General features: G+C 52.0%; 10 protein-coding genes across 10 annotated transcripts; 3 read left to right on the plus strand and 7 right to left on the minus strand.

The window, feature by feature from the left end:
• Positions 1-76: 76 nt before the first annotated feature.
• On the plus strand, positions 77-1,615 carry APUU_80872S (fungal specific transcription factor domain-containing protein; the record flags this gene model as incomplete). Its single annotated transcript, XM_041697200.1, has 3 exons — positions 77-145; positions 194-1,269; positions 1,330-1,615. The coding sequence occupies 3 exons, from the start codon at positions 77-79 to the stop codon at positions 1,613-1,615; spliced, it is 1,431 nt and encodes a 476-aa protein (XP_041562755.1).
• A 141-nt stretch (positions 1,616-1,756) lies between these two features.
• Positions 1,757-4,982, minus strand: APUU_80873A (putative beta-galactosidase; the record flags this gene model as incomplete). Its single annotated transcript, XM_041697202.1, has 3 exons — positions 1,757-2,918; positions 2,963-4,352; positions 4,397-4,982. 3 exons carry the CDS (start codon positions 4,980-4,982, stop codon positions 1,757-1,759), a joined length of 3,138 nt encoding a protein of 1,045 aa, XP_041562756.1.
• A 490-nt stretch (positions 4,983-5,472) lies between these two features.
• Positions 5,473-7,218, minus strand: APUU_80874A (uncharacterized protein; the record flags this gene model as incomplete). The annotated part of the gene is made up of 3 exons (XM_041697203.1): positions 5,473-5,662; positions 5,721-7,069; positions 7,120-7,218. The coding sequence occupies 3 exons, from the start codon at positions 7,216-7,218 to the stop codon at positions 5,473-5,475; spliced, it is 1,638 nt and encodes a 545-aa protein (XP_041562757.1).
• A 399-nt stretch (positions 7,219-7,617) lies between these two features.
• On the minus strand, positions 7,618-9,638 carry APUU_80875A (glycoside hydrolase family 2 protein; the record flags this gene model as incomplete). The annotated part of the gene is made up of 3 exons (XM_041697204.1): positions 7,618-7,750; positions 7,797-8,204; positions 8,254-9,638. The coding sequence occupies 3 exons, from the start codon at positions 9,636-9,638 to the stop codon at positions 7,618-7,620; spliced, it is 1,926 nt and encodes a 641-aa protein (XP_041562758.1).
• Positions 9,639-10,579: 941 nt separating this feature from the next.
• On the plus strand, positions 10,580-12,999 carry APUU_80876S (uncharacterized protein; the record flags this gene model as incomplete). The annotated part of the gene is made up of 4 exons (XM_041697205.1): positions 10,580-10,645; positions 10,775-12,315; positions 12,405-12,826; positions 12,881-12,999. The coding sequence occupies 4 exons, from the start codon at positions 10,580-10,582 to the stop codon at positions 12,997-12,999; spliced, it is 2,148 nt and encodes a 715-aa protein (XP_041562759.1).
• A 515-nt stretch (positions 13,000-13,514) lies between these two features.
• APUU_80877A (uncharacterized protein) lies at positions 13,515-14,546 on the minus strand (the record flags this gene model as incomplete). The annotated part of the gene is made up of 1 exon (XM_041697206.1): positions 13,515-14,546. One exon carries the CDS (start codon positions 14,544-14,546, stop codon positions 13,515-13,517), a length of 1,032 nt encoding a protein of 343 aa, XP_041562760.1.
• A 568-nt stretch (positions 14,547-15,114) lies between these two features.
• APUU_80878A (CaiB/BaiF CoA transferase family protein) lies at positions 15,115-16,530 on the minus strand (the record flags this gene model as incomplete). The annotated part of the gene is made up of 2 exons (XM_041697207.1): positions 15,115-16,410; positions 16,471-16,530. The coding sequence occupies 2 exons, from the start codon at positions 16,528-16,530 to the stop codon at positions 15,115-15,117; spliced, it is 1,356 nt and encodes a 451-aa protein (XP_041562761.1).
• A 262-nt stretch (positions 16,531-16,792) lies between these two features.
• On the minus strand, positions 16,793-18,921 carry APUU_80879A (uncharacterized protein; the record flags this gene model as incomplete). The annotated part of the gene is made up of 8 exons (XM_041697208.1): positions 16,793-17,009; positions 17,056-17,598; positions 17,642-17,803; positions 17,846-18,483; positions 18,534-18,609; positions 18,658-18,732; positions 18,792-18,820; positions 18,874-18,921. 8 exons carry the CDS (start codon positions 18,919-18,921, stop codon positions 16,793-16,795), a joined length of 1,788 nt encoding a protein of 595 aa, XP_041562762.1.
• Positions 18,922-19,340: 419 nt separating this feature from the next.
• APUU_80880S (sugar porter family MFS transporter) lies at positions 19,341-21,074 on the plus strand (the record flags this gene model as incomplete). The annotated part of the gene is made up of 4 exons (XM_041697209.1): positions 19,341-19,576; positions 19,623-19,898; positions 19,945-19,977; positions 20,024-21,074. The coding sequence occupies 4 exons, from the start codon at positions 19,341-19,343 to the stop codon at positions 21,072-21,074; spliced, it is 1,596 nt and encodes a 531-aa protein (XP_041562763.1).
• A 952-nt stretch (positions 21,075-22,026) lies between these two features.
• On the minus strand, positions 22,027-22,347 carry APUU_80881A (uncharacterized protein; the record flags this gene model as incomplete). The annotated part of the gene is made up of 1 exon (XM_041697210.1): positions 22,027-22,347. The coding sequence occupies one exon, from the start codon at positions 22,345-22,347 to the stop codon at positions 22,027-22,029; it is 321 nt and encodes a 106-aa protein (XP_041562764.1).
• Positions 22,348-22,503: the final 156 nt, after the last annotated feature.

The raw sequence follows: 22,503 nt of genomic DNA on the forward strand, positions 1-22,503 counted from the left end.
GGAATGTACTCCCTGTCGCCAGGGGGGATTCCGGTGTGGAAAGGAACTGCCAGTCTGTGTGAGCTGCCGTAACAGGATGGGTCCAGTGGCGTGCACATACCCAATTGTCATTAGAGATCACAGCAGACGACATGTATTCGGTGTGGTATGCGAGAACTCTCTATCCCACTGAACCATCTTTAATGCGTTGTAGTATATGGATGACTTTGATGTAACCCGCGATATCGACAGCGTAACACCATCACCAGACACAGCCCCTTCACTCATCAAGATAGACCATTTACAGTTTCTCCTGATGCGACTACCCAGCCTTGCTGTATGCGAGGTTCTATGGGACGCCTTCCTCGATTCAGTCTATCCGATCTACCCTCTGATAGACCTGGAATTCTTCTGGCTGTGGCACGCTGAGTTCTGGGAAGCGTACGGTAACTGCAGAGACTTCAACGCATTCAGGCCCCTCATATTGAAAAATCCCAGCATGATATGTCTTCTCCTCGCTGTGCTGTGCTCCGGAGCCGCCGCGGCGCACAAGGATGTCTGGGCCGATCCGCCATTGCTCACAGAGGATAGGCATAGCGTGATATTTTCCTTAGCAACGGGTGGTCAGATGGCTCTCAACGCATGCGCATTCAATGATATCCCAACCCTCTATACGATTACTTCCTCATTGCTCCTGGATTTGGCCCTTGGCCGCCCGGTCGAGTCATCTGGTCGCAAGTTCTACATCAAGACCATGACCGTAGCAGCTCGACGGGTGGGAATAAACAGCGTGTGGACCAGCGATCCAGCGACACAGCAACTTTGCCGGAGGTTGTGGGATCATATACGGTGGCTGGATTCCCAATGCTGCATTGCTATTGGGATAGCGTCCGAGGAGCCCTTCCAACAAGAAATAATTGGCGATAAGCCCCGACAACCTCCTGCTATATCCGACTCCAACGGCGACATTGCAGCGTTACTATCATACGCCAGAGCAGAGGTAGCTTGCTTCGAGCACCACATCATAAGCCACGTTCGTGGCATAATCCTTGACGACCCAAGGACGCGTGCTTATAATGGCTTGCAACTCGAAGACCTAAACAGGATACTGCACGGTATAAAGGCTCAGATGGGTCAGCTACCTGAATGGGATGATTTAGACCTTGTCAAGATTGATGTAGAATGGGCAAAGTCCGTGATAGACATGCTGTCCCTTGAAGCTGTTGTCGTCGACCTCGTCCCAAACGTGCACAAGAGTCTGCACTCGAAGAACCAGGACAATTGGACAATGTACGTGTCATTGAACCCATTGCATATCAATATCTAACCAGGACTATCTTTCGAGCATAGATTCTGCATTTCAGCAAACAAGTACCTCCAGGCCTATCTTGCGCTTGCAACAGACACAAGGTTCGAACGGTATAGCTGGTTTCTTTCGCACTACCGAGCCGCTTTTCTCCAGTGCTTGTATTTGCAGCTCATAGGTCTGTCGATGTGGCCGGGTGATGGTGAGACTGCGACGACCGTTGATGAGATGATGCAACATATGGAGAACCGCCAGACAAGCGAGTGTGAAGATACAGAGACCTTTAAAAAGCTAAAGACTATTTACGTGCGAGTCCTGCGTGTGAACTAGCATGGACGTCATGTAGATAAGTAGGTAGCACCTCTAGCCTTAGTAGCGAATATCCCCAATGTCGACTAGATGAAGAACGATATCTGAAGCCCTATGGCATGTAAAAAACGTAAATAGTCGTACTTTATGCCCCTTGTCTGACTATATCCAATCCCCAATAAACGGCTCAATCCTAAACCCAAACTCCCTCTCCTCGCAGGGAACCCTATACTTGTCCAGCGTCGTAGGCCCACACGCACCAGTACCAACCCCACAACTCGCAACATCAAGCCTGACCCGAACCTGAGGTTCAGGAACCAGCTCATTCGCATGCTTAGCCTTCTCAATAGCCTCGGGACTGTACCGCGTCGCAAGCCACTGGAAAGAACCCCAATTTTCGTCATGCTCAGATGCAGAACTAGAAGCCGTATCCCGGACAATGCGAACCCCCCCTCCCCGTCCATCACCCAGTCGTAGCCACCGCGTCTCCATCCTATTCCCGCCTTCCTGGGGCACTTCATACGGGGTGTGTAGTTCTGCCGTAGCGGCGGAGTAAATACCCACCTTCTGAGAATTCTTCTTATCGGCGTATGATTCACCAGGACCAAGGCCAAACCAACCCGTCCTGTCCAGCCGGTCCGCGAGATACAGATCGAGCCCGATGCGAGGGAGATCCTTTGGCTTTGCACCGGTTGGTCTGATATGGGCACGTACCGTGACTGCCCCGTCGCCGGTTATGCGGTACGTGGTTGTTGTTTGGAACCCCCAGGCTAGAATCGGTGGGGAGATGAATGTGTCTGTTATGATTTCGATGGTTGATGTATTGACTTGGTTGATTGTTAGCTGCCGCAGGGACGATGTTAGTGTGTCGAGGCCGTAGCGGCGCCATTCGCCTAGGTCGTGGGGGATGTCGTTGTCTGTTGGAGGGCGCCAGAAGCCTGGGGTTAGGGCGGGGTGAGTTGGCGAGAGGATTTCTTGGTTGTGGATATGCCAGGCTGTGAGTGAGCCGGTGGTGCGGGAGAATGAGATGGTGAAGTCTGCCCCGGTTATGGTGTGCTGGGCTTTTGTTGAGGTGACAGTCACTGGGAAGTTGGCTGTGGGAGATATCCTGGTCAAAGATGACGAGGAGTCAAGACGGTGCTGGAACCAGGCGATTTCGTAGTTGGCATCGGACCAGGGGGAGTCATGCTTTGTTGTAAAGGTGACCGTTAGCCATACCTCAGACTCTGCCTTGGATGAATGTATAGGAGGCAGGGGAAGTGTCCCCGTATTTCCGGGCTGGATATCAGGGAGGTCCAGAGTCCCGGCGGCGATGACTCTCGATCTGTTTCTGTCAGCGAGATCAAGCAAGACCATAAATATACGTACTGTTCACCCAAAGTCTGAACCTTGTAAACAGCCTGCAAACCGTCCAGTCCAGCAAAGTCATGCCTATTCTCAACATGAACCACACCCCCCTCAACCCAGCCATACACAGGAGCATAGGCCTTCCTCAGCTCCACAAGTCCAGGCGTTGGCGTATGATCACTGAACAGCAGCCCATCAAGCACGAAACTGCCATCATTAGGCTCATCCCCAAAGTCCCCGCCATACCCATAATGGCCCTTCTCCTCATCCCACAAGCCATGGTTCGCCCACTCCCAAATCCACCCTCCCTGCAATCGCCGATGACCTCGGAAAGCAGCCATATACTCCTCCAAAGCCCCCGGCGCATTCCCCATCGCATGGCCATACTCACATAACACAATCGGCTTCGTGAAACCATCCCCTTCTTCCACCGCCAGCCTCTCGATCCGCGATACACTCGGGTACATGTACGAATACATATCCGCCGTCTTCGCCTCCATATCACCCTCATAATGCACCGGTCTGGTCGGATCCACGCTCTTAATATACTCATACATAGCGGCGTGATTCTGCCCATAAAACGCCTCATTGCCCAGCGACCAAATAACAACAGATGGGTAATTCCTATCCCTGGCCACCATCTGCACCGCCCGATCCAGATACGCATCCTTCCAGTCCGGATTATGCGACGTAAACTCGGCCGCCTGCGCAAACGTCAGCCGCTTGCGCTGCTCGTAGTCCATGCTCTCGGGGATATCGAGCGGTCTGGCGACGGCGTCGTAGAACCCGTGGCACTCGAGGTCTGCTTCGTCCATGACCCACAGGCCTAGCTCGTCGCAGAGCGAGAACAGCGCTGGGTGAGAGGGGTAGTGGCAGCAGCGGACGGAGTTGATGTTGTGTTTCTTCATGAGGAGGAGGTCGTTCTTTAGGAACGAGAGGGGGACGGAGCGGCCGTAGACGGGGTGGTGGTCGTGGCGGTTGACGCCGCGGAAGAGGACAGGTTTGCCGTTTACGGTTATATTGCCATTGAGGAGTTCGACCTGGCGGAAGCCGACTCGGTGGGTTATTTTTTGGATTGGGGTGGAGGGGTTGGTGGTTGTGTGGAGGGTGAGTTCGAGATCGTACAGGGAGGGCGTCTCTGCGGTCCATTTCTTGGGGTTGCTAACGGGTAGAACGAGATTGACCGTTCCTTTGGATTCATGTAGTGTTTTATCCTGCGATATGAGGATCTTGTAGTCGTTGAAAGGGTCGAAGAGAGTCGCGGTGACTGTGCTCTCCTCGGTGGAAACCAGATCAACAGACACTTCAAGCTGTGCGTCGACATAGTCCTTGTCTAGAACCGTTTTGAGATGGAAGTCCTCAATCCGAGCAGCAGAAGGGAAGGCAATCAGAGTAACATCGCGGAATATTCCTGCTCTCATTAGCACCATATCAAAATCATAGAGTAGGACATACCAGACAGCCACCACTGATCCTGGTCCTCGATATAAGACCCATCCGACCACTGGTAAACACGAACAAAGACCTCATTTTCTTCACCCCTCTTCACAATATGAGAGATATCAAACTCAGCTGGGTTTCGGCTACCCTGGGCATATCCAACTTCGGCCCCATTGACCCAGACATGGTAAGCACTGTCCACGCCATCAAAGCGCAGACGGATCTGCGAGGACTCATCCCAGTCCGAGGGGACGAGGAATGTTCGCTTGTATGTCCCAGTCGGATTCTCGCTCGGCACGTATGGCGGATTGACTGGGAATGGAAAGATCACGTTTGTATAGTTGGGCCGGCCGTACCCCTGTAGCTGCCAGTGTCCGGGCACAGCTATGGGCTTCCATTGTAGATCGGCTTCTTCTGCGATGTGCTTCTCCTCGCTTGAGTGCGAAGGAGAAGGGGCAAGCAGTGGCGAGGAAACGTAATTAAAGTCCCAGTTGCCATTCAGTGACAGCGATGTATCAGGAATCCAGTACGCGCGGGGCTTTAGGCGATTGCGCTGGAAGACTTTGGGGTTTTCCCAGTCGTTGGGAGATTCTGTAGTCATTGTGAGGGGGCCAGATATCGGGTAATTGGTATAGATGACGATGTAAGTGGCGTGCAATGGTTGGATTATTTCCGCCTGTCTAAGATACTGTTCTCCATGAAAAGGTCTGATTTAAATCTATGAAGCCACGACGAATACCCCGCTGACGTAGCAAGCAGCTGCAGCTCCAGCGCCTCCAGCGGGGATATCGGATGGGTGGATGGAGAAACTGGTGCCACGATGGCCCGAATCCTGCAGTGTGCTGTATACGAGACGGACAAGAGTCCGGTGGTTCCTGATTAGGGCATCCGGGGGTGTCGGGAGGAGATATGCGGGGTTACTCACGTTCTAGGCCATTATAGGGTAGGTTAACTATTAGTCTGATATTTGATTTAACGAATGAATGGACTATTTATCTGTATGTGTCCAAATATCTATCTCGAACTGACTGGCACCATCCTGCCCTGAGTGTACATCCTCTACGCGACTCTATCTAGATAACTAAAATTAATCAAAGACTCTCTTGGAAAGGCTTCACATCCGGCTGACAAGTCGTATTAGCAGGAGGGAGCTGCCCGTGTAGGAAATATTTCTCGAGATGTCCCACCAGACACGTCGTAGCACTGACAATCGCAGCATGCCCGGTTGAATTCTGGGTCAGGACCGTAGAGCCCGGGAAGACGGAGGACATTTTATGAGCCCTACAGCAATATTAGTTAATGGAATACGTAGGAGACCTTGTCAAGTTGGGATGCGTACCCTCTCTTAGGTGTGACAGGGTCAATTTCCGAAGTGGCAAACAGTATCGGGTTCGCCGTGTGTCTAGTTTCGAGAATAGTCTCTGCCAGTCTACCAGTCTTTGGCGGAGATACATCCAAAGACCTACACAGGATCGCGTTGGCGGTCTTCGGCCAAACCTCGCCGAAGAAGCTGCTCTGTTCGGTCAAGTCGTCGACATAGGTCTTGAATTGGGATATATCCTGGAAGGACTGTTGATGGCCATGGCCAGCTACCCCATCGGTGCACGCGATCAATGTGTTGATGTCCTCTGTAGCTGTTTCTGTGTAATTGTAGTTGCATGGATTCGCAGGTATTGAGCCGCTGGTAATAGCAGCTGCATAAGCTGAGGTATTGCCCTGCTCCAAGGATGAAAGAACATCCGCGAGGGTTGGGAATTGTTGCAGCGGTGCGTACATCGCCTGCAGGATGAGCTGTTTGAGATCGGAGTATGTCGCCAGCATCGGCAGTGGACAGGCATCTGAGGTGGGAATAGGAATAGGCTGGTCCTTCAGGTCCTGCAACAACGTATCCAGTCTTTCCCTGATATTCCGTGCACCATCGCTCCAGAATGAACAGTTCTTTGGACCGGCTTCGAAGCATGTATCGATGAATGAGCCGAGCGCCTTGTCAGTGTCATACAGGTTTGCTTTCCATCCAAGCCTGTAGTAGTCCTCCGCATCGTCAACGCCATCGAGAACCATCCTGCCAACATGACCCGGAAAGAGATGCGCAAACGTGGCGCCCAGAACCGTCCCATAACTAACCCCGAAATACCACAGCTTCCCATCCCTCTTGCCGCCTGCATGCTCCGCCTTAACAAACGAGAGCATATCCCTCGCCACAGCCGGCGTACTCACAAACGCTGCTGTACCATTACTCCCCCCAACAGTATCAGTACAGGCCGTCCCAAAGATATCTGCCGCCGCATATTGTCGTCCGATAGAGGTAGACGATGTATCGGAAGTATCAGGATAATATAGGCTCTCAAACTGCGCCCGTGCCGCGGGATTCCCAGGCCAGCAGTCAACAACTGGGCCACTTTGTCCGACACCTCTCGTGTCGAAGCCGACGATGTCGTGACGGCCTTGCACGATTTCTGCTAGAGTGCTTCCATCGGAGAGGAGTGTCTCGATTCCTGAGCCGCCCGGTCCGCCTGGGTTGATTAATATGCTCTGCGTGTCGTTGGTGGTGTGTTTAGCTGGGAGCTTTAAGAAGGCGATTCCTGTCGTGCCTCGCGATGGATCTCCGTAGTCGAGGGGGACTTGGAGCTTGGCGCAGGTGTAGTTCTGTAAACATGGGACCCATTTGAGATCTGGCGATGGTGGGAGCTCGAGGGTTTGATTAGCTTCATTCGTGTCGCCGGAGTAAAGGTACTTACAGAACTCCAGTCATCGATGGTGACATTCGGAGAGGATCGAAGAGAAAGCGCAGTGGCCAGCCTGCAGACAGTAGCTGCTACGAAGAAGAAACCCTTCATTGTGTACGGAGGTTGCAAGGATGATGAGAATGAGTCTTACCTCCCAGTTGAGGGTTGGTGTAGGGCTTAATATACCGCTCTTGCTACGCAGGCACCGAAGTTCTTCGATGGCGATGCACCAGATCCTTCGGAGTACCGTAGCCAGGATTGGGGCGAAGCTTCCTTACTCTTTTCTTACTATATTTTACGATCTTGGTACTATTTTCTCACGAGCGACGGTATAGCCAATGGAGGTTTAGCTAAAGTTAGACACTGCCGGATTTCGTGGAGTCCGAAGGATCGGTCGGACTAGGCACTAGAATACTCCTAAGCTTTAAGGATTCAGACTAGAGTATACGAGCAAAACATGGGATTCCATTTACTACAGCCATTGGATACAGGTCAATTACACTCCACAGCTCAGGATGCAGGTGCAACCTTCTTGTAGTAATAATCCGCCGCTGCGTCCATGAGCGCCTTGACTCTGGCAGCAGGAACCTTCTCCCTCCGGTCATACGAGTACAGCCCGTTTACTTCTTGTTCAATATCGGACCTGGAATTGTTAGTAGTCTATACAGTCGGGGTGGTATGAAACTTACAGCTGAGTATAAACAAATCCACACGAATGTCCGCCCTTGACGACAGCCATAAACAACTTCTCCAACCGAGCAAGCAAATCGTTCGGATCGGCGGCCGTCGTATATCCCCAATCCCGGGAGGACGCCTGAGCCCCTTTTGCCGGGGCGATATTGACGCCGCCCATCTCCGAGCAGATCACTGGGGCGCCGGGCTTATGTTTCGAGCCGGGATCGGTGACCGTCGAGCCTTGGGTGATTGGATCCAGGAACATCTCGCCGTTGAGCTTCCGTGAAAGAATTCCGCCTTCCATCTTGGAGCAGATGGTGGCGAGTTCTGCGGAGTCGCTGTAGTCGTGATATGTTGTCAGGTCTGTCTGGACGTGCTCCCAGCCGCAGTTGTCGTTGATAGGGCGAGAGGGATCGAGGGATCTGTCGTAGATTAATATATTGTTGGCGAGGATATCACGGATCAACTTACTTGGTGGTCTTGTAGAGGGACCGGATATGGCTGCGTTCCTGCGCGTTGTCCTTCAGGTTCTTGTACGCCCAGCTCTCATTCACCGGAGTCCAGACAACGACACTCGGATGGTTTCGGTCGCGCTGGACGACCTGCGCCCACTCGTCGTTGAATCTGTCGATGTAGTCTGTGCTGAACTCGTACGCGTTTCCAATTTCGCCCCAGACCAGATATCCGAGTCGGTCTGCATAGTAAAGGAAGGCCGGGTCTTCGACCTTCTGGTGCTTTCTGCACCCGTTAAGGCCCATGTTCTTCGCAAGGATGATATCCTCCTTCAATGCCTCTGCGGATGGAGGAGTCAGGCCTGTCTCAGGCCAGTATCCCTGGTCTAGACAGAGCATCTGGAAGTACGGCTTGCCATTCAGTCGGAATGTGCCATCCCCATTCTCCCAGGTGACGCTTCGCATGCCAACAGTCGTCTGCACCTCGTCGACTACAGTTCCATCCGGACCAGCCAGTTGCAGAACAACATCATACAGAACCGGATGCTCAGGCGCCCACAGTGCGACGCCATTATACCACACCCCTTCACCAGCAAAGATGCCCTCCTTCGGAACAGCGCCCTCAGCAACACGCACATCCACCTCAAAGGCGCCGGATACCTGATTTACCGGAATATCAACCTTCGCCTTCCCAACCACAGCCCCAGCCAATGCTGTTGTAACAGTAATAGTATATCCCCCGCTACCAGGCTGTGAAACAGCAATCTCCCCCCTCAACTTCCCACTCTCGATATCATCCCCCCTCAACACCGTCCCCCCACTACTATCCCGAATCCTCACACCCGGCACAACCTCCACCCAAACATTCTGCCAGATCCCGCTCGTCGGCGTATAGAAGATACTCTCCGGCACAGGGCCCCAGTACTGCTTCCCGCGGGGCTGTGTAAGATCCGTCGGGGAGTCGCGAACACGCAGCGTCACGCGGGCTTCACCGCCGGGCGCAGAGATAGAATCCGATATGTCCACGTCAAAGGGCACGTATCCGCCCCGGTGTGTCGCGACAGAAACCCCGTCAACCCAGACCTCAGCTTCGTAGTCGACGGCGCCGAAGCGGAGGAGGAGACGGTTCCCTGCTGTGCGGTCGTGCTCGGTGCGGATGTCCTTGATGCGCCGCTCGTACCAGATGACTTCGTGGGCTTCTTGTAGGTTTATTCCCGAGGCGGGGGTTTGGAAGGCGTAGGGGACGGTGATTTGGGTTGAGTGCGTTGGGGGGAGACCCGTGGATGGCCAGTTCTGGGAGAGACCGGTGTTGGTGTCGTCGAAGGTGAAGGACCAGGGGCCGTTGAGGGAGGCCCAGGTTAGGGATTTGCGGAGGAAGTCGGGGCGGGGGTATGTTGGGGGCATTGTTTTGATAGATTTAATTGAGGATAGCTGAAGGATGTTGTTGTTGTTGTTGCTGTTGTTGCTGTTGTTCTTATGTGATGAGGGGTTGATACAGTGACCCCGCGGATGACGTACCCCGATCCATATAGTTACTTTATACAGTAACTGGATCTATATATTTATAGAACACTATATTAAGTAGACACTTGTTAGATTAAGCTATTCTGTTTCCACGACTGTGCCAGGTTCTCCCTTGTCATAAACACCTAGTATCTTTGATCGGATCTCGAACTCTCGTCCCTGAGAGGTTACTGGGAGGGGTCTAAATGTCTGCAGTAATCGGGAGCCATCCAGAACACGCCGAGATCGAGGTCTGGCACTCCGGGTAACTTTGCCATTTCCTGTGTGCCGGAGTAGTCGGTCACCTCGTTTGAAGTTGAAGATGCCCAGCACTGCTGCCGCGAGTTGATACTTAGGCAGAGCGCATCAAATACCCGATCGCTGTTTCGGTGATGTATCGGACATTGCTTGCAATACGGCATACCCTTGCCCCACGTCTACCGAGGATGCGTTCAGGGCCCAATGATCAAAGCCTCTAGGTTATGAAGTAGGCCCAGAGACTTAAACATCCAGATGTCACCAGGGGCTCTGTGAATAAACCTGGACATCTCATCGATCGGCCGCGGAGGGTTCGGTGACTGGCGACTTAGGGTTGGCGGTTATCCATCTAGATATATAGACCCGGCCGGCAGCGCGCTTGGACCATGGGCCCGAGGCAATCGTGTATTGCGGGGTTTAGTTAGTTAATGAAGTAACCGACCAAGCTATTTAACTATGTAGGTTGTTAATCAAGTGTAGATGACTAAGAGCTCGAGCTTGACTGCCTCCATCGTCCGCTTCTTGCTTCCCTGGAGCTTCCTGGCCTTCGTTCCCCATGGCTGAGTCGGTCTGCGTCCGGGACAATGGGCAGCCAGGGAAAACGACCCGATAGCACATGTCGCACCTGTAAGGGATGTCGTCTGAAAAAGGTTTGCAGCACCTGTTTTTGACGTGCTTTGTCTTCGTTCAGGCCAGTCGCATTAGCCGCATCCCCTCATCAATCTTTCCATGTCGCTTGCTGCGGTCGCACCAGGAAGTCTAACTCGGCATCTCGATAGGTGCGATGTGATGGCATCCGTCCTCGCTGCAGATCATGTCGCGTGCGAGACCAGCCGTGCGAGTATCCGCCGGACGCCCGTCGATCTGCGACTCGGGGAAAGAAAGAAGATATCAGACAACAGCAGGCACAGCTGGAAGAAGTCCGCAACAGCATTACCTGGCGAGAAAGCCACCTCCCTTCTCCGGGGGTCTCGGTGGAAGTCTCCAGGGATGTTAGCGGTGGGCCCAGCCGGGTCTGTGGCAGTAGTGGCTTGAATGAACGGCCTGTCCAGGCCTCTTTGCCTGAGTCGCACTGCTCACCTCTCTTTCTAGATCCTAGGGATGAGACCACCGATTCTCAGCGTCTAGTGACGAGGGGAAATTCAGATACACCAGCAGAAGCGTCTCAGTCCAACGAACCAGTTCGAGTCCTATCTCCGGAATCCGCGGCGGATAACAATGAGGAACAAGTCTATGGTGCCACCAGTCTCCTCCGCATACAGTCCCTACAAGGAATTTTGAGATCTCCTCCTGCATGCTCTGGAAGCGCCGTACCGTCCTGTGACAAAATAGCACAGCAAGAACTCATCTCTGCCGCAGCAATCGGCAGACAGGCCGAGCTGACCATCTTCTCCATGCCGACGGTCGGCCAAAACATTGACTTCGACGGCATACCCAAAGACCTGGGGATGCACCTACTTGGTCTACACTGGAACCGACAGCACCTATCATACCTTCTTTCATACCGCCCTGCCATCATGGATAGCTTGATTAACAATGGTCCATACGTCAATAAACTTCTTCTCAACGCTATCTTCTATTCCAGCTGTCTTTACAGTGACCAGTGCTGCTCGTATCTGAGAGACCCGAATCCACAAGAAAGTGCAGCGAGATTCTACAATCGCTTCAAAATCCTCCTTCCCAATTATCTCGAAAGGCCCACAATGCCCACAATCGTGGCACTTTTGTTGTGCGGCTCTACCCTGGTGCCCCAGGGTAAACAAAGTGTCGGATGGACATTTTGCGGAATGGCATATAGAATGTTGATCGATCTTGGATATCATCTTGATATCCCGGCTACCACGCAGATGGATTTGCCTACGACACTCTCTACTACGGAGCTCGAAATTCGCAGAAGAGTATTCTGGGGGGCTTATGTGTGCGATAAATTCCAGTCCATCTTCCTTGGACGATCCCCCGCCCTCTCCGCCTCGGTAGGGACCATTTCCAGGGAATACCTCGACACCTACGAAGAGTTGGAGGAGTGGAGGCCTTATACAGAAGAACTGAGCAATTTAGATTCCAATGCCGCTGCCTATAGGGGGCGGCCTTCATATGCGCTTAGCACGTTCAGAAACCTGATCCCTCTGTGCACTATCGCCTCGCGGATTATCGAGGAGTTCTATTCCCCTCGTGTAAACTGCTCCCCTGAGTCAAGTTTGCTCCAGGCCAGACTGGAGATCAGAGGCTTGCTAGATGATTGGAGATCTTCCCTCCCACCACATTTGCGTTTCGATCCGAACGCCGATATGACCCCCCCGCCACACCAGATCACACCACAGTCAGTGCTCAGCATTCTTCCCCCCAGCTTATCAATGAGTGCTTTTCAACTTGGCTGACCTTCTTTTCTTTGGGTTTTCCCCGTTACAGCACAACCTATTGGACTTTGGTAATTCTCCTCGAACAACCATTCGTCCAGCACGATGACTCTCCTGTAGAATCCGAATCGCAGAAGGAGGGAGTTGAAAAATGCATCGAAGCAGCAATTCAAATTTGGAGACTGGTTGAAGCATATAGGGAAGCCTTTACACTTCGAAGGGCCCAATATAGCATATCATACGCTACATACTGCGCTGCCCTAGTTATGCTGAAACAATGCCCTCGGGATCGCGTCGGATATATCCAATGCGTTCACTTTTTCTGGGATGCACTTCTCGAGTTCCAGAGAGGCTGTAGTGCGGGCCTGAAAAAGCCTCTGAAGTTATTGAAATCCCTGATGACCTGCTTCGGGAATGTGGTGCGCGATAACGACACCAATCGCCCCGATGGTAGACAGGCGCCCGACCTTGATAGTAAGTCTCCTGCAAATGATTGCACGTCAGGGGCGAAGGCTAAGACTAGAGCAGTCCAAGACAACGAGTGTATTACTGCTTTTGACCCCGGTAGTTGGGGTGACCTGGGATTGGACGCCCTGTCAGATGAATTTTCATTCGCAAACAATATGACATTCGACTTCTTCATATAACGCAAAGAGCAAAGCCAAAATCATGTCGTTGCCGTTTAGCGCAAGACAGCCATGGGGCGCTATGGCAAGCTTCCGGAATATCCTCTGCATTATTAAAGGCCCTACCTCCAGCGTTGACTTGCAAGATACAATTTTGGCTACGTTCCCTTCATCTTATAGTACAGCACGCGAGGCAAATGCACCGGAAGTACAGCCCCAGATACGGACATTGCTTTGCCGTGTAGATCCGGGGCTTACCATGAAGAAGGCCGAAGCCTAGCCTCATAAACCAGTCTCGTACTTAGGAGTTGCTGCCTGCCTTTGCCAGTGCAATGAGCTCGCGCTGGGATCTAGTGGTTTGATCAGGTCCAATCGATTGTTATTCTCACGAGAAGGCGTTATTGAAACACTGTCATTCTACAGCAACATGCTCTGTTATGGGATACTTGAAATTGGGGTCTACCTTCGTAGGTGTAAGTAGTTAAAGAATACCCACGGCCATTATATATCATACATTCAGGAGGCCGAGAATCCAACTACCGCTTCCTTTCAGTGAACGCCTTCATGTACTGGGCAGGCTCCGAACCCCCATCTTGGAACATACTGGCGTACGAATGAATACCAGCCTTAATTCCAGACACCAGGTCATTTTCCTCCCAGAACTTACACAGCGCCTTCTGCTCCCGCATAGCCTTGGGTCCATAGGAAGAGATGGTTGTGACTGCTTCATTCACTGTCTCTTCCAGCTCCTGCATGTCCTGGCAGGTCTTATCCACCAGTCCCCAAGCTTCTACTTCTTCAGCAGTGTAGATCCTTGCAAAATAGACCATCTCCTTTGCTTTCTGCCAGCCGATGATGTTTGCTAGGAGACGCGCCTCGATAACAGACGGAATTGCAAGCTTTGTCTCTGGCATGCTGAAGGTCGATCTGCGAGTTGCATAACGGAAGTCACACCCAGCAACTAATTCCAAACCTCCCCCAAGACATAAGCCATCAATCTTTGCGATGGTCGGCACTGGGATGTCACGCATCGCCTGGCAGGCCTCATGGAGCCCGGATATAAATTCCTCGGCTTCTTCATAGGACTTGATATTGGCCATTTGGTACACATCTGCCCCCGATGTCATGGCCGGGCTTCTGGTGGCGGTTTGAGCACCCTGGATCACGAGACAGCGCAGGTCAGGCTGTTGAGATAGCTGTCGAAGGGTCGAAGCGAGCTTCTGCACCATGTCTCCGGTTATGCTGTTGAGGCGTTTCGGATTTGAGACGGTGACATTGGCGACTGTTCTATTGCCTCCGCCGGGCGCTGGTGTGACAGAGCAGAGGATATCGACTCGTGGATCGCTTGTGGGCCGCTGATCAGATGGCGAAGTTGCTTGGAGCTTTGGTGCGACGGTATGGAACAATTTTGGATTTCCCATAGTCCTTTGCTGTTGGGCGTGGACTAGCTCTCTTACCTCGCCGATACGAGCGAGTGTCGCTGTCTGTCCCCGAAAGGCTCGGATTGAACTTCTCATAGAGGCGAGGGAGGGCACCCGGGGCATTCGAAAGGCAGGAGTGCGAATCATGGTGAGAGACTTGCAGGGGACTTTCTGTGATCGAATATCTGCTTTGCTTTGCAGCCGTACGTCGCTTTAAATCGACTCGCGCATTACAAGGTTGGTATCGGCGTTGCTGATGTGCTTGACTAAGTGTAACGGACATATGCAGCTCCACTTCCGATACCATGCAAAGAGCCTCCATATAACCTGCCTGTATTTCATACAGCGTCTGTTAGGAGAAATTATATCCAGGTCGTATCTGAAATTCTCGTCTTCTATCCATTTTGCTGTTCCTAGGCCTGGTACTGGAGCACTATAATACGGAAGAATGGCCACCGTTACACTAGCTTTAGCTTGAAAAGATAATCTTCTTCGGAAAACCGTTAAAGCTGGAGCAATATGTGCTAACTTATTAGATGGAGGTACCTTGGATAACCCGCGTATTTTCTAAATTTGTAGCAACCGGGTCTATAATGCTAGGTGGATTGATAAAGCTCCATGCATGTGGAGGAGCTTTCTGATCAAAACACAAGAAAGACACAAGTCTGTACATGGATTAAATGCACTATGCAATCGCAGGAGGATAGCCCGGTAGTCAGATTGCACCGGATTGCCTCAAACCCTTGATCTCAACAGCAGAATATCCAAGCTCACTGAGAACCTCAGCGGTGTGCTGTCCTAGCTCTGGCGGGTTTAACCTAACCCCCATTGGCGCGTTTGCAAACTTGACTGCTGGGGCAATTAGCTTCAGATTTCCATCTCTGGACGCTTCGAAGTCGGAAACATCTATAACCATATCTCGCGCTGTCGATTGAGGGCTCTCGAGGGCCTCCACCACATCATTGATTACTCCGTAAGGAAGACCGCTATTCTCGAACTGCTGAAACCATTGGTCTTTGGTTCGCTTCTTGATTGCTTCTTGCACACTTTGGTTGATCTCGTGGCGACATTTCAGACGCCCGTCGTTGGTACTGAATCTGATATCCTGCAGCAAATGGGCGAGATTGATTCTCTCACACAGTATTTTCCACTGGCGATCATTGTTCGCGGCAATAAAGATCGTCTTGCCGTCCTGTGTTTTAAAGCCACCATAGGGGACCAAGCTGGGGTGCTCTAAGCCCCAGCGTTGCCCTCGTCGTCGTTCCTCGGGGGCACCGTTTGTGTCCAGGTTCAAGGCGTTGACGCCCACGTTGATGAGAAGATTGAGGCCCGTTTCAAATAAACTCCCTTCAATCTTAGTTCCAAGGCCGGTGCTCTGCCTCTGTGCCAACGCAGCCAAAATGGCTCCGTGTGCGTGAAGGCCGGTGCACATGTCCGCAATGGCAACCCCGGGCTTCGTGGGCGGGCCTCCCTTCTCTCCGGTGACATGGAGAAGGCCTGATTCCGCCAGTGCAATTGCGTCGTATCCAGGGCGGGATCTATTGGGTCCGTTGGTGCCGTACCCAGAGATCGATGTGTAAATAAGGCGCTTGTTGTCTTTCTTCAATTCTTCATATCCCAGCCCCATTGTTTCAGCTCTTCCCGGCAGGAAGTTGTGGATGAGAACGTCACTCTCCCGAGCCAGCCTTTTGGCAATTTCAACTCCGGCCGGCGACTTGAGGTTGAGTGTCATTGAGCGTTTGTTGCGGTTAACAGCCGAGAAGTAAAGACTCATGTTGCAGGCATCGTCCTTCCACATTTGCGCCTCCTTGGGAGCACGCCAACTCCGCGTCTCATCGCCCAGATGTGGCTGTTCTATTTTCAAGACAGACGCCCCATAGTCCCCGAGGATTTGGGTACAGAACGGACCGGCGAGCACGCGTGAGAGATCCAAAATGCGTAACCCAGCCAGTGGTAGATTTTGGGTATTTGCATCTATTGCAGTCGATAGTGCCTGTTGGCGAAGGTGATACTAGCGTTCACTGGTTAGCAATTCCAGACAAACCGTGGCATTCCTTAGACATTAACATACCGGCTCTAGGGTTCTCACGCAAGGAGTTTTGAGGGCGACGGGTCGAGTCCACAGTCTCATATTGGCTTGTGGGAGGATCAAGTGGTGAAATACAGATTAAACCGACTGATAATGGCGATGCTTTTCTTATGAATGATTTTCGGTACTTCACAGGCCCTTTCACTTTCGGACACGCAGTTCCGCGTATTACTCCCGCCGCCAATGCATTTCCGATACCACAATTGCATATTCCTTTCCCACTGGGTTGCCCCAGAATCCCCTATGCTCTCATCCAAGGGGAGAGTAAAGTGTATTAATATGTATATTAATATATTAGTACACATTATGCATCTAGAATATCCTGCAAAGATACACTGGCATCCTCAATCAATCGGATACTCTGCATCACACTCGGTGACACCCCATGGCCAGGGACGCGCATCCACTGCGTCAGGTATTTTCCCAGATGAGGCCCTATATCGGTCACATTAGCCGGAAGACAGCTCCGCAGGGAAACCTCTCGTGCAGTCGCCAGGGTAATAAGCATAACAGATGCCATCCTATCCATATCAGCACAGGTTATATGAAGGAGCGCGACAGACGCACGAAAGAGAGCAAATCCACGTATCAACCATAATCGTCTGCGGAAATCCATGCAGGTTCTGAGCATGCAGGCAGCAAGCCTGGAGGCATGTCTTGCATCCTTCATATACGGCTGGAGACACCGTCTCGCCTCGTGTTGTAAGCGACAGCGCCCAGGTAAGGTACGGTCGGTATATGACGCTTTTACAAGTGAGGTATCGCTGCCGCAGGAAGCCTGCTTCAGTGGACCCTGCCGGTTCGCGGTCCTCGGTGAATTGGAATGGCGGCGGGAGGAGGTCTTTCCATTTTTCTAGCTGGTGGTCTAGTTCTGCCACGACGGATGGGAATTGGTATATATCTGAGGCGACGCCGTTGTTGCGTGCGTAGAGGAGGTCGTGGACTCGGTTGAGGAGGCGGCGCATGGATATACACGCAAGGAAGTACAGGGAGGACTGTTCTTCTGTTGTTGGACTGGTGTGCGTGTGGTATTCTCCTGGTAGTGGGATGGACGATTCGATATCGGCAATGCCAGTTTGAGGAAGGGCGGCGAGTTCGGCGAGGTAGTCACTTTTCTGGTTAGACAAGACAGTGTAGATTGAATGCTACTGACCTTTCTAGAATATAGCATGACCAGAATATCCGGCGAAGGCACTCGAGGTGCTGTGGTTCGGCCTCGGATGCGGGATATGACAGCAGTAAGCGACATTTGACTGCGGCGGCGCTGATAAAGGACCACGCTTGTATAGGGCGTTGAAGGAAAGCAAAGAATATACTGAAATGTTAGTTTTACACAGTCAAAGAGGGCGGTACCTACGCTGTGAAGAACAGACATTGCACAGCTTCTGTGGTACATTCTGCCTGGGCGAGATATATCTTCTTGAAGGCAAGGTCAAAGTATAAGCCACTCATAAGCTGCCATCGATGTCGCTGCTCCAGCTCATCAGGGCTCGCAGTGGCGTCTGATCTAACAGAGCGAATCAGCTCACTGGCACAGCCAAGGGCCATGACCAGCAAAGCCAGACAAGAGGCGATGCCCTCATCTAGACTGTTCGACAGGATGTGGATCTCCACTTCGGTACTCCTATTCCGAGACAAGGTCGGATACCAGAAGTTGACATTCTGCTCAAAGCTGTGAAGGATGTTATCGAGCTCTGCTTTACCTACGTAGGGTAGGGTGCCGGTAGTTCGATGCTTGAACGGGGAACGCTGGCTTTCTAGGTAAAACACAGAGCCCTGATAGTTCTGTCGCAGCGGATGGAACTCTTTGAAATGAGGCCAAGCTAGGATCGACTCGGTTGTTGACGAATGGAATTGCGACAGAATCGCATTGGAGATCTGGTCAGGGGATGTCACAGGGCGATGGGAATCAATTGTGGGAGGGGAGAAGAATGCAAGGGGCGATGAAGCTATTCGGGGGTCTACGGGGGTTGTTGGGCCCAGAACAGTCTGCTGCTGTCCAGTTAGGCTGGTACAAATAATACAAGTAAACAGAGGAGGATTACCATATGGGCAGACATCTCACGCAGCAGGTTCTCTGAACGGAGGACCACATCCAGGATCAGATCAGACTTGCTCTTGCTACAGCCTCGTCAGCAAACTCCTAGAATATTCTGGAAGTGGACCGACGGTATCGCCTCTGCACCGTAGAGACAGTCTTCAGCTGTTGCCGAGCAGGTTGCACAGGGCTGACGGCCGTCGCATCTAGAGATGTTAATTGTTAATTGTTAATCTGGGGCTGTCGGAAGGAATCAACTGCAGACCGGACTTTGCGATGGCGGCACGCGTCACACTGCCCAGCCAGTCCGTTAATATTAACAAATATCAACAATCCGGGACACCTACCGCGTGAGAGGTTCTCTTCCGCTTCCTCGAATCCAGATCTCCATCCATTATTGCAGCAGTACTCACAGTTGAACTCGCGCAGTCAAGGTGGGCTTTAACCACACCACCAGCAGGTGCTGAAACAAAAGACACTAATATACCAACCACCAATGGCATGCACCACTTTCTGGCCATTGGAGCGGGGAATTCAGGTGTGGTTCGATTGGATTCGCTTCGGTACCGACATCCCCGAGGCGCTTTGACGCCCTTTAGCTGGATCAAGAACCGCAGCCCCGTGGGGAAATTGCCTAATCCTGGCTAGCGACGTGCAAGGGGCACGCTTTTATCCCGTGCCAGCTGCTGATTGGATCTTGCTTTTGCCGTTATTGGGTCTCTCTCTGCCATTGTCGGGGGAATATAAGAAGTCCGCGTGCGGGTCTGGGGAGACTGGGGGTTTATGCTGCAGCTTCCAACCCTATCCTACCATCATGGCCGAGGAAAAGAAGACACCACCTGAGGCGAGGAAAGAGGACCTGGAGGAGGTGGAGGAGGTCAGGGTTGCTCATGACGCCCTGAACATGAAATACAGCCCCTTTACGGTGTCGATGTTCCGTCTGTACTTGTGTCTTGTCATTCCATATCTGTGCGGGTGTCTGAACGGGTACGATGGCTCATTGATGGGAGGGCTGAACGGGATGGACTCATACCTGGCCTTTTTCAACATGTATACAACCAAATCCTGGACACGGTTCCATCTCTAACGCGAGTAGGAAAACCTCCGGTTCCAGCACTGGCATCGTCTTTGCCATCTACAATATCGGCTCCATACCCGCTGTCTTTTTTACCGGGCCGGTCAACGACTACTGGGGCCGCCGCATGGGTATGTTCATTGGCGCCTTGATCATCGTTATCGGAACCTGCATACAAGCGCCGTCTGCCAACAGGGGGATGTTCCTGGCAGGCCGGTTCATTTTGGGATTTGGTGTGAGCTTCTGCTGCGTTTCTGCGCCGTGCTACGTCAGTGAGATGGCTCATCCAGCGTGGAGGTATATATCCCGTCTATATAGTGCATACTGGCTGACATGCCTATAGAGGTACGATTACTGGTCTTTACAACACCACTTGGTAGGCAGCACATCCGACATTTATCTGGAATACGCTGACGTTATAGGTACATTGGATCCATCCTCGCCAGCTGGGTCGTATTCGGATGCGCCAAACTCGACAATCCAGACTCGTTCCGCATTCCCATCTGGTGCCAGCTCATATCATCCGCCTTCGTTGTCCTCGGGGTCTGGTTCATTCCAGAGTCGCCGCGCTGGCTGATGGCACAGGACCGCAGTGAAGACGCCGCTAAGGTCCTGGCGAAATACCATGGAGACAAAGACCCAGAGCATCCCATCGTCGTGCTGCAACTCAAGGAAATGCAGCAAAGCATCGCCACGGACGCCTCCGACAAGAAATGGTGGGACTACCGTGAGCTTTACACCGGCCACTCCGCCCGTCGCAGACTCATCTGCGTGCTCGGTATGGCCTGCTTCGGGCAGATATCTGGCAACTCGGTCACATCGTACTATCTGCCCGTGATGCTCGAGAACGTAGGCATCGTTACAGAGAGTCGCAAGCTGCTTCTCAATGGCATATACCCTCCACTGTCCTTTATTGGAGCCATCACCGGCGCAAGAATGACCGACACAATCGGCCGCCGTCCATTGCTCATATACTCGCTCTTGTTCTGCTCTGTCGCTTTTGCCATTATGACGGGGACATCGAAGCTAGCCACCGACGACCCTTCGAATACAGCTGCCGCGAACACAACTATTGCGTTTATCTACTTATTCGGAATCATATTCTCCTTTGGCTGGACACCGCTACAGTCTATGTACATCGCCGAATCCCTCACAACGACAACCCGCGCCAAGGGCACTGCAGTCGGTAACCTTGCGTCCTCGATCAGCGGTGCGGTCATCCAGTACAGCTCGGGCCCGGCATTCGAAAACATAAAGTACTACTTCTATCTCGTCTTTGTGTTCTGGGACTTGATTGAGATTGTCATCATGTGGTTCTTCTTCCCTGAGACGAAGGACCGCACCCTCGAGGAGCTGGAGGAGGTCTTTTCTGATCCGAACCCTGTCAAGAGGAGTCTTGTTAAGCGTGATGAAACGACGGTTCTGAAGACGATGCATGTGGAGACTGCTGAGACGAAGGAGGTTCAAGTATAAGAGACCATCGTTGCCGGAGCTGTGTCTACCTATATGACTTTGGTGTTTAGCAGTAATTGGTTTACATTCCCGAATTGTTTTGACATTACAGTAGAAAATGAATACTGGTCCCAGCTAATAACATAAAAAGCTCCATCCATATAATACACAGCCCTAACCCCTCGCCCTCCTCAATTCCTCCGTCGTCAGAGGGGCCTGGCAGCTTGTACACCTCGAGGCACTAGTCCCGCTATCAAGTTCCGGCCATTCGTCTCTGGACTTATTATAGACAGGGCAGGACCGGGTGGATTGCTGCCGGCACGAAACGGCCTCGTTGATGCTGTTGGTGCACGTGTTGATTACGCACTTTTTCACGGATAGATAGCACATTTTGCTGATTATTTAGTTTCTGATGTATACCAACGCGGTATTTGTTTACTCACTATCAGTGCCCAGGAAAGGGGCGCTGTACTTGGATGGGTTGATAGAAGACTCGGGATGCGATGTTGGCCAACGTTGTGGAAAGACCACCACAAGAGGCGAGTCAGCTCTCTTATTTATACGATCCAGATGTCAGCCTGATTGTTGTGTATAACGACCCCGCTCGTTTGGAGCTTCTGACTCTCCGGACTCAGGCCTCGTATCGTGGCAGGTCGTGATTGGAGATTCCATTCTCACCACCCTTGTCTATATATACCAATTACAGCCTCATCCGGTAGAGTACCTCGATCGGAGAAAATATAGATCCAGAATGTGATGACAGGAACCCTCTTTATAAGCTTAATATTATACCTCATCCTAAATACTCCCATACACGGACTCCGTATGAACTATGTCTGTACCAGGCGTAAGTGCGACTAGATACCCTGCATAAGAATACTGTGCATAGAAGACCCTGGGGATAATTTGATAATTCAAATTCATTTGGTATGGCGCTAAGTTGCGTCCTCGGTCCGGATTGTAGATAGGGCTGTTAAATGCGCCCACCAATATGGAAAGTTATCAATATAGCAATTATCAGAACAGCGGAACGGTAAATTGCTGTTTGGTCAGGAAGCGAGAAGCGAGATAGTAGGACCTCACGCAAAGGCTCGAGCTCAGGCTTACGGGCCAAATGCAGGGGTAGCGATCGTGACGCCACTGATTTCTGGGGCAAGAGCAGATAGCAGGCTTGGTTGATGTCATTCCGGGTTGATCTTTTATGTACTTGTTTAAATAGGCTGCGGTTTATGTTGGAAAGACACTGATGCTGTTGGTTGTGTTTCTCGTATTCACCACAGGAAGCCATGTCCATCAGTGTTGATCGCGATGATCCTGCCCAAACAGCAGCGCTAAACTGTGATTTCCAACCCCATTGGCCCAGTGCTATTCAGCCTGTCAAAGTGCGGGTCAGCGCAGAGGCTTAGACGGAATCAGACCCTGTAAAGGAGGCTGTGTGCCTGGGCGCAGC

This window comes from Aspergillus puulaauensis, chromosome 8 (assembly GCF_016861865.1).
Source record: "Aspergillus puulaauensis MK2 DNA, chromosome 8, nearly complete sequence".
NCBI classification, from domain to species: Eukaryota; Fungi; Ascomycota; class Eurotiomycetes; order Eurotiales; family Aspergillaceae; genus Aspergillus; species Aspergillus puulaauensis.